A 13,603-nucleotide genomic window follows, 5' to 3' on the forward strand; every position below is an offset into this window, starting at 1 on the left:
CACTTTAATATTGTTGTATGATTGAAACCTTTCAAGCAATGAGAGCACAAAGCAGAAATAAACAATTTTTTAAAAGTTAGTGAACTAATAAGTCACACATTTTGCTGCCAAAAGAAACTAGGATGAGAAAGATAATCTAATTATTGGATAAATTACTAGTATACCAAATAGCTCAAATGAAAACCTGCTAAAAGATGTTGTTGGTAGAGCACCATGCCAAGAAAAACAAAAGTTGGACCATCAATCCAGGACCGCTCATTTCTACCCATCTGGAAAACAGTTTTGGGGCTACAAAAGCCAAGACATTACCTACTCCTGGGAAAGTTACACCCACTTTTCTTTTTCATTTCAAAGCAAAAAGTTTTTTGTTTCTTATCTTTATTTTTGTTCTTTCCCCCCTTATAATGAGCTTAGCAGTCCACTGTGCATAGTAGAACAGGGAACCCAGAAAGGGTACTTTCAAAGAAAGCAATTTGATCAAGAGATGGGCCAAACATAAGGGAGTTTTGGTTAGATCAACTTAACAATTTCCTTTCAACTCTCCTTAAAGATCATTAGGAGGATGGTAATCACACAACACAAGAAGTAAATTTTCTGCATAACTGATCTACATTGAAAAAATCTTGTTCTAAACTTGTATCACAACAACAAAAATAATAATGTGTCAAATGAGTGATTCCTACAACCTCATACTTTTTCCTGGGAGCTTGGGACCTTGACTTCTGGTTTTTGTTCTTCACTCACCGTGGTAGGTTCATCAGTGAGAACCTCTGTATTAGGATCAGGTTCTTTTTTAAGTTCTGTCTCAAACTCCTTTGCAGCCTGCAAAGTTCACCAATCAATCAGATACACAAGGATAAATGAGTTAAGCAGAAGATAGAAATGATATATCACTGTGTTTTCCTTTGTAGTTATTCCATTATTTGCATATTAAAGCACAATGATAAAATGCAGCAACACTTAAATCAGTCTTTGAATAGGCGTAAGCACACTACAAAGGAACCACATAAATTATATATTCTGATTTGTTCTTTTCTTTTTCCCCTTCTATGAGTGCAAATAAAATATAATATATGCCAAGTCATTTTAAAGCGGGACTAATATTTCCTTGGGAATTGATAACCCCACTATGATATACAGACTTTTACTGGTCTAAAATGATTCGACCGATATTTACAGCTACTCTGTTGATTAACAACTAATGAGCCCTGGTTTCCTAGTACTAGCCTGAGCTGAAGCTCTCAAAAAATACTAGCTTGGGTTCCTTCTACAAAGAATCAATTTTGTATATGAACACTTCAATTCCTGCCACTTGCTGATAAAACTAAGTAAAAATTCAAAGGGAAAAGTGAAGTACAATTAGGGTTATGGTTTAGCATTTTTGAAATATGGGTGTGTAACTTGAGATTGTCACTGAATAACTCACTCCTGACTAAATGCAACAAAACTAACCAACTTGTTATCTAAATGCATCCATCTGATCACCTCAGATTAAGGTGTTCTGCATAACTCAGGCTAAATTTAGAGTGTGTACAGACTACAGACTACCATAGTGCACAGGCAGCAGCAGGATATCCCCTAAGCCAAGAAAACTAGGGAAATAAATTTGTCCTGCTGAGCAAAAGAAACAAGGATTTCAACAATTTAGGAGAAAACCTTTACAATTTGGTACACAGGAAGGACGATATGACAGTAAAGACGGGATTTTCTTTTTAATTTTTTCTTTTGGATAAGTAGAAACATTTAAAAATGGAGAGGATGGAAAGGAGTGTGTGTTTTTGCTCATAATATTTAGTGAGCAGAAAGGAACGAAGCATTTTCCTCTTTGGTACCGCAGATTAGAAGGTAAAGAAATAGTAGAATTTTCTTGTGAATAACCTTTAATTCGCTTTCCAATCTTAAATCATCCCTACAAACAGACAGTCAAGGTGTTTGAGAGGTGGTGAGGGAGGGTGAATACTAACGTCCCTTCATTTTTGCCTCTATATCACAGTAGAAGAACTTTTACTTTCTGTGTCCCTTGATCCTTGTTCTTTGTTACCCGTTTTATGTGTAATGAGTGATAGAGATTTAGTAACACAGATCGATATCATCAATCTTACTGTCATTTTCATTTTCAACTCAATTTCTAACTCCAATACCAGAACTCTACCACAACCCACCTACGGTGAAACTAATGTCCTACATTCAAAATGCTGTAAAATCTACCTTAGTTTCTTTTGTAAGAGAGAGGTATTTTCATACAATTATTGAGTGTAATCTATGCAAAGAGAAGACAAAACCAAATACTACAAGAAATGAAATAATCTTCTATAATATTCAACATGTACAGAGTACACTACACATCACCAGTTGTGCCTATCGCAAAACTATGGCAGACAGGGAATGATGGCTTCCAATGCCCTGTATATCTCAAACAAACTTTTACAACTAATTTCACGAAGACATATACAAGGCAGAAACAACAAATTGCTAAAGGCGTAAAGCTTTCAATTCCACAACAACCAACAATCTATGAGAGTCCAATAATTGCCCCATCGACATAACATACAGTTGATTGAGAAGTAATGGATTATCCGAACTCTAACTTTTCACCATTTGATACCAAGAGTATAAAGAGTTTACTAAACCCAACACTAATACAGCTACTTAAACTTAATTTACTTCATATTGAACAATGAACAGAAGTTCTAAGCTAGAACTAGCCTTCTTCCCATCAGTTAAAGCATAGTGTAAGTAACTTGGTTTCCTTTCTAATATTTTCAATTAAGTCCCCCATTTTTGTGGAACCAAAATAGCTCAATCAACATAAGTACCCAATTGCATAATATAAAACCTCTATCAATAGAATTAAACATTCTTGACTTTGTTCCCTATTTCCACATATGCATACAACAATTCAACAAAAGACCCCAAAAGGCTACAACTTTCATCAATTTTCTAAACAACAAAACAGATCCAGACAATGAAATCTACCTGTTGGAAGCTCTTGATAGTCTTCCCTAAACTCTTGCCCACTTCAGGTAACTTCTTGGGTCCAAAAACCAGAGCAGCCACCCCAGCAATAACAGCAAGCTCAGGCACCCCAAGACCAAACAAAGCATTACAAGTGAGACCCTTCTTGGCTCTTTCAGTTCTGGTTCTGATTCTGCTCCTGCCCCCAACCAAACCCCTGCTGTTGACCTTGTTTTTGGTCATGAACAAATTGGCGCCGCCATTGTTGGTCAAGAAGGTGGACTGGGATGAAGAGAAAGGAACTGAAGGTGGAAATCTTGGAGTGGATAGAGTTAAAGATGAGATCTCCATTTCTGCTTCTAACTTTTGGTTTGTGGGTTTTGGAGATTTTGGAGCTTTCGGTTGAATTTGTGTGTTTTTAAACTGCGAAGGATTAGATAACATTGAAAGGGGAAGGTGGCTTCAGCAATATACTATTCTCTGTTTTATCTTTGTGGGGCCTTAACAAATATATTTGACCAATGATTTTCACATGGGCAACTCTTACTTTCATCTTTTGACAATAAATTCTCCAACTTTGTTCAGTAAAAACAGAAAAGATCTGACCTTTATTCACTTTTTTGCAGAGGTATAGATATACACCCTCTCTGCTTCAGTTTCTGGGTTTATCACTTTGTAGAGTAGCCCATTTTCATGTTTTGACTCCCATTTTAAACCAATTTAATTGAGTAAAAACAGTAAAGGTCTGACCTTTATTTACTTTTTGCAGAGTTAATTATACCCACATGCACCATCTGCCAAGACTCAGATCTCTCTCCCTCTTAAACCTGAAACTAAAATCCACACACCAATTGAAGCAAGCCCATGCCCAGTTGATTACCAATGGTCTCAAATCAACTTCCATATATGGCAAGCTAATCCAGCAATGCTGTGCCTTATCAGACCCAGAAAGCACCAGCCTTTATGCCCATTTAGTATTCAAACACTTTGATGAGCCTAATCTGTTCCTGTTGAACACTTTGATTAGATGTACTCAACCTAAAGACTCCATTTTTCTTTTTGCCAATTGGGTTTCCAAAGCAAGCTTGTGTTTTGATGACTTTACCTACAAGTTTGTTCTTGGAGCTTGTGCTAGATTACCTTCAATACCAACATTAGTAGTAGGTAGAGAAGTTCATGCCCGGATAGTAAAAGAGGGCATCATATCAAACATTTTAGTGCAAACTACGTTAGTACATTGTTATGCTAGTAACAAGGACCTTGATTCGGCACGTAAGGTGTTCGATGAAATGACTGAGAGAACTAGTGTTACGTGGAATGCAATGATCACGGGGTACTCTTCGCATAGAGAAAGTGCCCGGGATGCATTGCTGTTGTTTCGGGACATGTTGGATTGTGATTCTGGGGTGAAACCTACTGATACTACTACGGTTTGTGTTCTCGCCGCGGCTTCTCAGTTGGGTGTGCTGGAAACTGGTGCTTGTGTACATGGTTATGTAGAGAAGGCAATGCCTGCTCCTGATGGTGATGTTTTTATGGGAACTGGTCTTGTTGATATGTACTCGAAATGTGGAAGTGTTGATAGTGCTTTAACCATTTTTAAGCGAATGAAACAGAGAAATGTCTTGACTTGGACAGCAATGGCAACCGGGCTAGCTATTCATGGAAAGGGAAGTGAAGCACTGGAGCTTTTGGATGTAATGAAAGCTCATGGAACAAACCCAAATGAAGTGACTTTCACCAGCTTGCTTGCAGCTTGCTGCCATGTCGGGCTTGTTGAAGAAGGCCTGCATTTGTTCCATATGATGAAGACGAAGTTTGGAGTCACCCCTCATATGCAGCATTACGGTTGCATAGTTGACCTGCTTAGCCGAAGTGGGCATTTGAATGAGGCCTATGACTTTATAATAGCAATGCCAGTTGAACCTGATGCTGTCTTGTGGAGGAGTTTGCTAAGTGCATGCAAAGTTCATGGGAATGTCGCAATGGGAGAGAAGGTTGGGAGGAAGCTGCTTCACATCCAGCTGACGCAGAGTTCTGCAGATGGAACTCCAAAGAGTGAAGACTATGTAGCTTTGTCAAACATTTATGCTTATGCCGAAAAGTGGGATGCTGTGGAGATGGTGAGAGAGGAGATGAAGGTCATGGGAATTGAAAACAAAGCTGGCTCTAGTTCTGTTCAAACTACTAGCAATCATGCCTTGGATGGGTTGTAGTTGCTAGGAAGTGAAGCTGCAAAGCATTGAGCTTGCGAAGACACCATTAGCATCTGCAATAGAAATTTGCATTGTTTAACTCTCTAAGTTTCCGCCTTTCCGGTAGAATTACTTGCAGTTTTAACAATTGGTAATGTCTAATGTAATCAAGGCTGTTTACCCATGGACCCTTTGTCTAATGTAAACTAGTTCTTCTGAGTTTTGAACCATCCTTTATTTTTTGGTTTCGCCATGAGAAAATACTCATGCCACCAACTGACCCCTTTTTTTAAGTATCATATCCTACTTTGCTCCATCAGCCCTTAACCCAATTATCAAGTAGTTGGTGAACCTGGCTGTGACTGTCTAATTTCTCTCCTACGCAACAGAACTACATGTCGTTTTCATCCGGGGTGAGAGATGAACTGCATACATTTTGTTACTAACAGCTGATCTAATTAGAATTTCTATGCAAATAAATCACTGATGCAGTAATCAGCTCTCAAACAGAGACATTTACCGGCATATGGAAGCAATGTGATTAATAGTCTTTTCCATGCATGGCATCACATGACGAGGTAGATGGTAAAAATATCCATCAATGTAGTTGGGGCAAGTGATAGGAATTTTTACATTGTTAAGCCCCAAAATAATATTGCAATAGCATTCTTCAATAAATCCTTCCTCATGCTTTGATGATCATTGAGCTTGTAAACTATTGCTCTCCACCGCGGATCCGCTTCTGGAGATGCTCTAAGCTAGCAACTCGCGGTAAGGAAAGTGTTCGTCCCATCTTGTTTCCCACCACTTCTTTTGATGTTGCTGCAGAAGTCTGCTGCGCATTTTCAACTGAAGGGGTATTATCTGCCAAACCATTGTTGCCTCTGAAGTCAGTTGGCATGGAGTTATTGGAAGCAGGTTGGAAATAGTGATGGTTTGGGTCATCTTGCACGGGAACAGCAGCATCTGCTGATGTTTCTGATGGGCTTCCATCAAATGGTGCCATGCTGATTGAGGACACATCTGACATAGTATGAAACACAGAGTTTGATCCGGTTAGTCTTTTCACTGTCTCCTCAGCCATCTTTACCTGGAAAGGAAAACAAAATCACATCAATTTTTTGCCCCATCTTGAACCAATACTTGTGTATATCTATATTCTTTTTTGCCCCCATGTTACCTTTGCTCTCAATGTTTCAATATCAGCTCTCAAAACTCTGTTGTCAACAGATGCTTCATTGTACTTCTGGTTTATATCAGTCAGACGCTTCAATAAAGAGGAGTTCTCAACCCTTAATTGAGATGCCTATACAACATTGAGTAAAAAGATCAGAAGACAAAAACTACACATGCAAGAACAATGACTCCAAGAGGTGGCAAGTAAACAGGAGTCTGAACCTGTGTCTCAAGCTCAGTCAAATGGGCCTGCTTTCTTCTTCTTGAGCGTCTAGCTGATTCTCTATTAGAGAGCATTCTGGAAACAACCACAAATTAGTGTGGAACAAACTTTATTCAAAGTCAGAAAAGTAAACCCATCATGTATACATCTTACCAATTTCACTATTCCAAAAAGAGAAAAGGAAACATCATTTTGTTTTCCATGCATGCATAGACTTGGAAGTGGGAACCAAACAAGCATAACTACTAAAAATTAAGTTGTTAACAGTTCTGGTACTATATCTTTGAGGAGCTTTACCAAGATGGGATAGGATATCTGTGTTAGCAACTCTCATGAAACAAGTTAAGATCACAATAATGAGATTGACCTATACCATTTCCTTCAGAAACTAGTTCCCCGTCCCCCAGTACCTAAAGAATACAAAAGCCTAAAAAACCACCATTAGAAAAGTTTGTTACCTCCTCACACGTTTCGCATCAGTAGGGTCCATATTTTCAGTCATTGCAGTCTCTCCTTCAACTTCCTCATAATCTGAGAGTTCTCTTGATGATGCACTTGTTGCTTGCCTTATTGAAGCCCCAGATCTACTTTGTATCGTTGGCAATGAAGGAATTCCAAGTGGTGCAGTAGCATTCTTATCATATGACCTGCATAAATCATTCCCAGCTCCTACATGGGTAACAGGAAAAAGTGGATGATATTCCGAGTACATAACTTCTTATCAAGACATACTCAGCTCTATAAACTCAATGGAGCAACCCAATCTAAGAAAAGTAGAAGGAATAAGATCAATATGGATGCCTTTGCAGAGATGCTCCTATATCTAGACATGGTATACATCATACAATTAAACATATACCATTGTAAATGCATAAAAAGAGAAATGCAAACCTTCAAAGGGGGCTTGAGATCCCAGTTGCAAAGCATCGGAAGCCTGTTGCCCACTGTCAGCTAAAGAAGCAGAATCTTGAGCTTTTACTAAAGATCCCTATGACACGACCAGAACATATCAGCTAGCGTCTATCTATACAGAAAAGAGCATTGCCTCAAATCTATTTCAACCCAAGATAAGCGAAGAGGAAAGATCACACGCAAAACAAAATATGCGACGCGATCACACATTTATTGGGATCAGTACACTATGCTAATTTCGGGATTTTAACATGGCATTTCTAACATGTTTCATATCAAAAGCTCTTTATAGTTCAGCAATGATTCTTAATTCCTTATGATTCAATTTAATCAGATAACAGAGAAAGCTTCACAATTTCAAAGGCCAGACACTTTAAGTAGCCTAATTAGCAAAGACAGTGATGATATTACAAACCTGGTTACTCGGTAATATCCACTGTCTAAAGTGCTAACCCTTATCCTTATTTGGATCCCTTGTCTTGGTTTGGTCAATCATCAAACAGGGTACTGCTCTTCTTTCATATAACTCCTTGCCTTAGGATCTACCCCTTGTTTTCTTTCTGATAAATTACATCCAATCCAGAAAAAATTTACTTTTGCTATTCCAATGAAGGTCCCACAAATCCACAACCAAATTTCCAAGTCAAAGTAAAATAATTTCTTTGAACTTTTCTCCCTCCTCTTCTTGTTCATTCTATGAGGCCCAACATCAACCAATCTCAGCCTAAATCTACCCATCTAAACAGTAAAAGAGAAACACACACCAAACAAACCAGTACAAAACCTTCATCCCTCTAGAACAATAAAAAACTACTCCTAAATCTTACATTCACCAACAATCAAAACACAGTCAAAAGTAAAAAAAAAGCCTTCAACTTTATCCAAACCCACCTACTAAAATCACCATATCTACCAAGTTACCAAGTCCCAGTTCAGTTTTAACCAGATTTTCACAAAACCCAGAAAGAAAAGCACGAACCTTTACACGAGACAAGGCCACAGCAGCACAAGCCAGATCGAGCTTGGTCTTGAGGAAGGCCTGGTACTCCTCAGAATCAACAGGAACATTGGGAGCCTTAAACGACGCCGCACTGCTGTTAGTGTTTGTGGGGTTTTGCCCATTTGGTAAGGCCATACTTGTTGCATTGACCTTGGTTTCTTCAACATCATTTTGAGCTTGTGAGGAAGATGAAGGTGAAACAGAGGCTTCTTGTTGGAGAAAACGCTGGAATGCCCACTCTGAAGCGCTCCTGTTCATTTTGGAAAGCTCATCTTCATCTTCATTTACATTAGTTCCAGGTGGTACTGGTGCACAAGAAGAAGAAGAAGACCAGAGATGGTCTGACATTTCACCCATGGAAGAGAACACCCTATCCATCTTTTGTTTTTCTCTCTCCTATTGTCTAGTTTGGATTTTATCTGATTTGGGATCCTTTAATATGTCTATTTTTACCATCACTATGGAAAATTGGGAATCAATTGATATGTATTAAATCGGAAATTTTTACGTTTGTTTTTTGATGGTGAGATCGAGATTCTCTGTATTGATTATGGCAAATTTTTTGGATAATTATATTCTGTGGGGTCCTTGAAAAAACTAAAATTCAAAAGAAAATTGATAGGGAAGTTTTTCCTTTTGGGGTTTGTGGGGGAAATGAGGACTTTCCTATCTATGGTGTTCACACAATTTGGAAAATCAAAATTTGGGTTGGTTCTTGGTATATGAGATTGGATGGAAGAATTGACATGTTTGGAAACTTGATTAAATGGATTGATTCACATTTGAGAATTTAGGTGAGTTATGATAGGGTTTTTGCAAGACTTATTCAAAGTGTTTGAATACATTGAACTCAATCAAGATGGATCAAGGAAAGCAGAGCTGCAGAGGATGTGGTAATGTTAAAAACGTTTCTAATTATGGCACATGACAGAATAGTATTAGCTCACAGTATATATGAGCATTTGAATCTCATCTCACGTTTAATACAGATATAAAGAAAAATCGAATTTAAGACCTCATTTAATATTATAAAGAGAAATATCTCTAGATAAATAGTTAGTTTTGTATTAATAATGTTTTCTCCTTATCTTTCCACTCTGATTAGAAACTAAAGAAAACAAATGATGGATGTGGTAATCAAGTCATGTCCATCGTTTTTTAATCATATCTTTGATTTCTTTCGGCTCAAGGAAACATCAAAATGGCTCTTCCTTTAAATGTGATAGGAAGAGAAGACTTGTTCTTTCAGATTGGAGGAGTAATTTGCAAGCTAAGAAGAGGGGATGCGGCGGCTCTGTTTCCATTCCATAAATCCTATTGTGGATAAACACTAAATCTCCCCCACACACTTTCTTTGAGGGTCCAATATGTTCTCATTTTTAAGGCACCTAAAGTCCCATTTGTCATTGACCAAAAAAAATAAAGTCCCATTTGTCTCTTCCTCTTTGCTCCTCTTGGTGCTCCTACCACTATACTTTAGCCTTTGTAACTTTTTGCTTTCAATTCCTTGGACCCTTGCCATAATTAAACAAAAATTGACCTTTCACCCTGTCCCTGTGCTCCCTTTTGAGCCAGTATAGGCCCCAGGTTACTGTATTTTATAAAGGCTCCATTGATGAATGAAATGCGTCAAAAACTTGTGGTGGACGTCCATTGGAAGGTTCTTTCACAATTTTTTTTTTTTTTTGTGGGGGGTGGGGGTGTTAGAATTAACTAATCTCCGTTTGCCTTCAAGCTTATCCATAATGATCTTTAAGTAGGGAAAGGTCATTTTCAGATGCATAAAGACAAACCAAAGAGTGGCAAGGACCAATATATTTTACTGAAGTAGAATAACACCCAAATTGCATTGATATTTATAAATAGACGCACAAGGAATCTAGAATACACAGATGTAGCAAACCAACTGCAAGCTGTCTGTAATATAGCACTTGGTGTGCACAAAGGCAAAGAGCATATATGGTGTCAAATGCAAAACTTATTTGGCGACCTGATGAGTAAAACATAACCAAATACGTAACGCTGGTCAACGCCTGTCTCCTGCCACGGATTCGGCAGAGAAGAGGTACTTGACTCGCGAAAGAACTGAGTCACTCGCAGGGTCGTACGGATGATCCTTGGAAGGGATTTCCAATATAGCTGGAACTGGCTTGTTGTAGCTATCAACTAGAAACCTTATCATGTTTGCCACCTGGTAAGAAAGAAGGGAAAGGTCATAATTCTCATCCTGAACTTAAGCACATAAGGACATTACCTTGCAAACTAAAGAAGCCATAACCATAAGTTGAAGTACTTCTTCAGAGTATGAGAACTTACGTATTGACTGATTAAGACAATTGCAATGTCATCCTTTGTAGTAAACTCTTTGAATGCATCCTCAATTTGTTTCATTGTTGTTTCTGAGCAGAAAAACAGAAACACACACTATTAAAAAGGAAATGAGCACCAGCGAATGAACCTCTATTGAAATGTTATTATATAGTAAAAAAAAAATATAATAAATACAATGCCTAAGATTCTCGCCAAAAAAAACACAAAACTAGATTTTTCATTGAAGGAGCAGGCTTGTAGTTTGATTTCAACAGCTGCTAGTAAGAAGAAAGAAGTAAAATGAAAGCATCATGACAGCAAAACAAATTTAACTTCTCTGCCTTACCCACTATGTAGCCTTATACTTTGCTTCACTAATCAACCATACAAAATCATCCTCTTGTAAAAACAAAAAAAGATTAACTTTCACCATCAACAGAAGGCCTTAGAACTTGCAACAAACCAATTTCTCATAAAAAAGAGATACTATTTTTGGTAGGAATTTTACATAGAATTCATTTCTTAGAAACTTGCAACTTCCTTCCCTTTGCCCACCAGGTCACCTTTCATTCAGTATTAGTTGGAAATAGTATCTTATATATAGATTCAGGGTTATAGACAACAATTGGCATTTTAATCTGACTGCCTATCTTCATGCACATAAAAAACAAAGGACAAATAAGGACGAAGTTCCAATATTCAAGCATCAACAAAGCTCAGTCAGAAAAGGCAAAGAGAAAACATCCATAGAAGTAACTTACTTGAATCAACTATAAGATAATTTGTCTTTCTGCGCAAGTCAACATTGCCCACTCCAGCCAGCAGAAATCCAGTTACAGTGTCCTACATGATAACAATCACGTCATCAAGTGGGTATTCCACATTCATAAGATGTTGATTCATCTCCATCATGGATAAATAATAGAATACTTGTAACACTCATAAACACCCTTTTTAAAAAAGCAGGAAAGAAAAACTGCAGATGGGAGTTTAAGCATGAACCTTCTGACACTCACACCACAGAATAAAAAAGATCCTGAGCACCCAAACATCTAGTGTTTCATTGTGTAATTAAAATATAAAAAAGTAGTAACCAGTTTATAATCTCTAAGGCAAGGCAGCTACCGAATGAAATAACAAACACTGCAACTCTCTGGAAAATAACACACGATTTCCTCTAAATCAGCGGAAAAGAAGTTTGTTTTCTCTAATTCACAAGACACAAAGTGCGGAAGCAGAGACGAAAACTTCAGTTGCACATCTTACTGATAGCATTTATCAAATTCTCAGGTCCGCTACTACTAAACATGCTTCCATAAGACTAGTTCTGCATCAACATTGTACCGAAGTCGAAAAAGAAAAAAAAAAATCCTAACAGAACATCATCAAAACAGTTTGGTCCCAAATCAGCACTCTTTACATGTACAAATATGACCAACTAAAAATCGAAAATTTACGAAACAGAAAATTATCCATACCTCATCAGCGATCATGGCAATGAGTGCCGAGCTCTTATTAGGGATACCAACTCTTCCAGCCATTATAAGTTTGATAGTAACTACACCAAGAACAATAAAACCCATCAAATATAATTGAATTTGCCTAATTTACAAGGCAGGCAGGTGAGTATAGTCATCATATCAGGAAATTTAATCTACTACGAGTAAAAGTTGAATCAATCATATTATCAATTATGCAAATCAATTAACAAAATTTCAATTATATAAAATCCTGAACTGGGATAGAAAATCGATCACTGATATTAAGAATTTGAAAGAAATGGAATCAGAGAAAGCAAGTCGTGTACCTTGGAATTGATAAGAGAAACTCTGCTTCAGTATTACAGATCTGTGCAGAAAGAGGGGGAGGGAGAGACCCGAACAAAAACCAAAATAAAGCACCTCCTGAATTCGGACCCGGGTTAATGGGTCCGGGTCGAACCTTTTGTTTTTGGGGTTACATGGGCCGAAGGCCCAAACAAAAATTTGTTTACAGGAACTCCTGGCCTTCTGGCTTCTGCACATAGCGCAGTTCGAGCATGTTCACCTGATTAGTTTTTGAGTAAGAAAACCATGCTCATCCACTATTGGATGTATATCCTATGGTGAAAAAAAATATTTTTAAGTTGAGTTGTTTTATTTTCAACTGTTGGATTTATATCGAATGGTGATTGAACATAATTTCTTTAGTTAGTTACTAATCAGGTGAACAATGCTATTAGTTCAGTTACATCTTCTTCTTCATTGTTTGCCACAACTAAGAATTGGATGTGCAAGACAATGTTAGGTTTGGAAAGCCCTCAGAATTTACAATGTATTAAGTTAGGATGACAAGTTAATTGGCCATCATCGATAGTTGTGAACCCTCTATAAGTTTTCCTTTGTTATTTTTCGGTCTCTTTGCAATATATTGGGTTCTAAATTCCCAGGCTTTTTCTCATTGATTCATCATACTTGTAGTTTTTTTTTTTTTTTTTTTTGGTTTGAAGCATCTATCTTTTAGATATGTCATTATCATTTTGGAAAAATGATGGGTATTCCCAAATGAATCTGCTAAGATGTGGAATTCCTCGTTTGTTGTTGTTGGTTTTTCCGGTGATAATAAATGTCATACTAAGGTCATTATTCTTGCTACACAGAAGGACCAGCAGATTAACAAAGATCTATTGGAGTCTCTTTGGAAAGCATGGCATTAGAGGGGGACTATGGGGACAACCAAAGACAAGATTCAGCTCATTGTACCAAATTGTTGTTTTCTGCTTAAGATGGGGAGTGGGGAATAAAGAAATAATTGAAGCTGATTGTCAGTTATGTCTCTACGGTTTTCAAAATT

The 13,603-nt window shown here is 37.6% G+C and overlaps 4 protein-coding genes across 4 annotated transcripts; 1 reads left to right on the forward strand and 3 right to left on the reverse strand.

Moving 5' to 3' along the window:
• Positions 1–510: 510 nt before the first annotated feature.
• On the reverse strand, positions 511–3,402 carry LOC112194982 (sec-independent protein translocase protein TATA, chloroplastic). The gene is made up of 2 exons (XM_024335255.2): positions 2,977–3,402; positions 511–822 (listed from the first exon to the last, which is right to left on the reverse strand). Exons 1-2 carry the CDS (start codon positions 3,397–3,399, stop codon positions 688–690), a joined length of 558 nt encoding a protein of 185 aa, XP_024191023.2. The 5' UTR covers positions 3,400–3,402; the 3' UTR covers positions 511–687.
• Positions 3,403–3,421: 19 nt separating this feature from the next.
• LOC112192828 (pentatricopeptide repeat-containing protein At3g18970) lies at positions 3,422–5,464 on the forward strand. The gene has a single exon (XM_024332712.2). The coding sequence runs from the start codon at positions 3,741–3,743 to the stop codon at positions 5,169–5,171; it is 1,431 nt and encodes a 476-aa protein (XP_024188480.1). The 5' UTR covers positions 3,422–3,740; the 3' UTR covers positions 5,172–5,464.
• Positions 5,465–5,634: 170 nt separating this feature from the next.
• On the reverse strand, positions 5,635–9,167 carry LOC112192829 (light-inducible protein CPRF2). Its single transcript, XM_024332713.2, has 6 exons — positions 8,441–9,167; positions 7,441–7,537; positions 7,008–7,218; positions 6,549–6,624; positions 6,331–6,456; positions 5,635–6,240 (listed from the first exon to the last, which is right to left on the reverse strand). Exons 1-6 carry the CDS (start codon positions 8,837–8,839, stop codon positions 5,866–5,868), a joined length of 1,284 nt encoding a protein of 427 aa, XP_024188481.1. The 5' UTR covers positions 8,840–9,167; the 3' UTR covers positions 5,635–5,865.
• Positions 9,168–10,258: 1,091 nt separating this feature from the next.
• On the reverse strand, positions 10,259–12,659 carry LOC112192891 (V-type proton ATPase subunit F). The gene is made up of 5 exons (XM_024332806.2): positions 12,579–12,659; positions 12,250–12,329; positions 11,533–11,614; positions 10,778–10,860; positions 10,259–10,652 (listed from the first exon to the last, which is right to left on the reverse strand). The coding sequence occupies exons 2-5, from the start codon at positions 12,310–12,312 to the stop codon at positions 10,488–10,490; spliced, it is 393 nt and encodes a 130-aa protein (XP_024188574.1). The 5' UTR covers positions 12,313–12,329; positions 12,579–12,659; the 3' UTR covers positions 10,259–10,487.
• Between the last annotated feature and the right edge of the window lie 944 nt (positions 12,660–13,603).

This window comes from Rosa chinensis, chromosome 3 (genome assembly GCF_002994745.2).
Source record: "Rosa chinensis cultivar Old Blush chromosome 3, RchiOBHm-V2, whole genome shotgun sequence".
Lineage (NCBI taxonomy): Eukaryota > Viridiplantae > Streptophyta > Magnoliopsida > Rosales > Rosaceae > Rosa > Rosa chinensis.

Excerpts from the sequence above, each read along its gene's own strand:
- LOC112192828 (XM_024332712.2), top strand. The coding sequence starts at position 3,741 with ATGCACCATCTGCCAAGACTCAGATCTCTCTCCCTCTTAAACCTGAAA.
- LOC112194982 (XM_024335255.2), bottom strand. The coding sequence starts at position 3,399 with ATGTTATCTAATCCTTCGCAGTTTAAAAACACACAAATTCAACCGAAA. Across the intron at positions 823-2,976 it reads CTATCAAGAGCTTCCAACAG|GCTGCAAAGGAGTTTGAGAC; the intron begins GTAGATTTCATT and ends TGAACTTTGCAG.
- LOC112192829 (XM_024332713.2), bottom strand. The coding sequence starts at position 8,839 with ATGGATAGGGTGTTCTCTTCCATGGGTGAAATGTCAGACCATCTCTGG. Across the intron at positions 6,457-6,548 it reads TGACTGAGCTTGAGACACAG|GCATCTCAATTAAGGGTTGA; the intron begins GTTCAGACTCCT and ends AATGTTGTATAG. Across the intron at positions 6,241-6,330 it reads TTGAAACATTGAGAGCAAAG|GTAAAGATGGCTGAGGAGAC; the intron begins GTAACATGGGGG and ends TTTCCTTTCCAG.
- LOC112192891 (XM_024332806.2), bottom strand. The coding sequence starts at position 12,312 with ATGGCTGGAAGAGTTGGTATCCCTAATAAGAGCTCGGCACTCATTGCC. Across the intron at positions 11,615-12,249 it reads TTGCCATGATCGCTGATGAG|GACACTGTAACTGGATTTCT; the intron begins GTATGGATAATT and ends GTTATCATGTAG. Across the intron at positions 10,861-11,532 it reads TTATCTTATAGTTGATTCAA|AAACAACAATGAAACAAATT; the intron begins GTAAGTTACTTC and ends TTTTCTGCTCAG.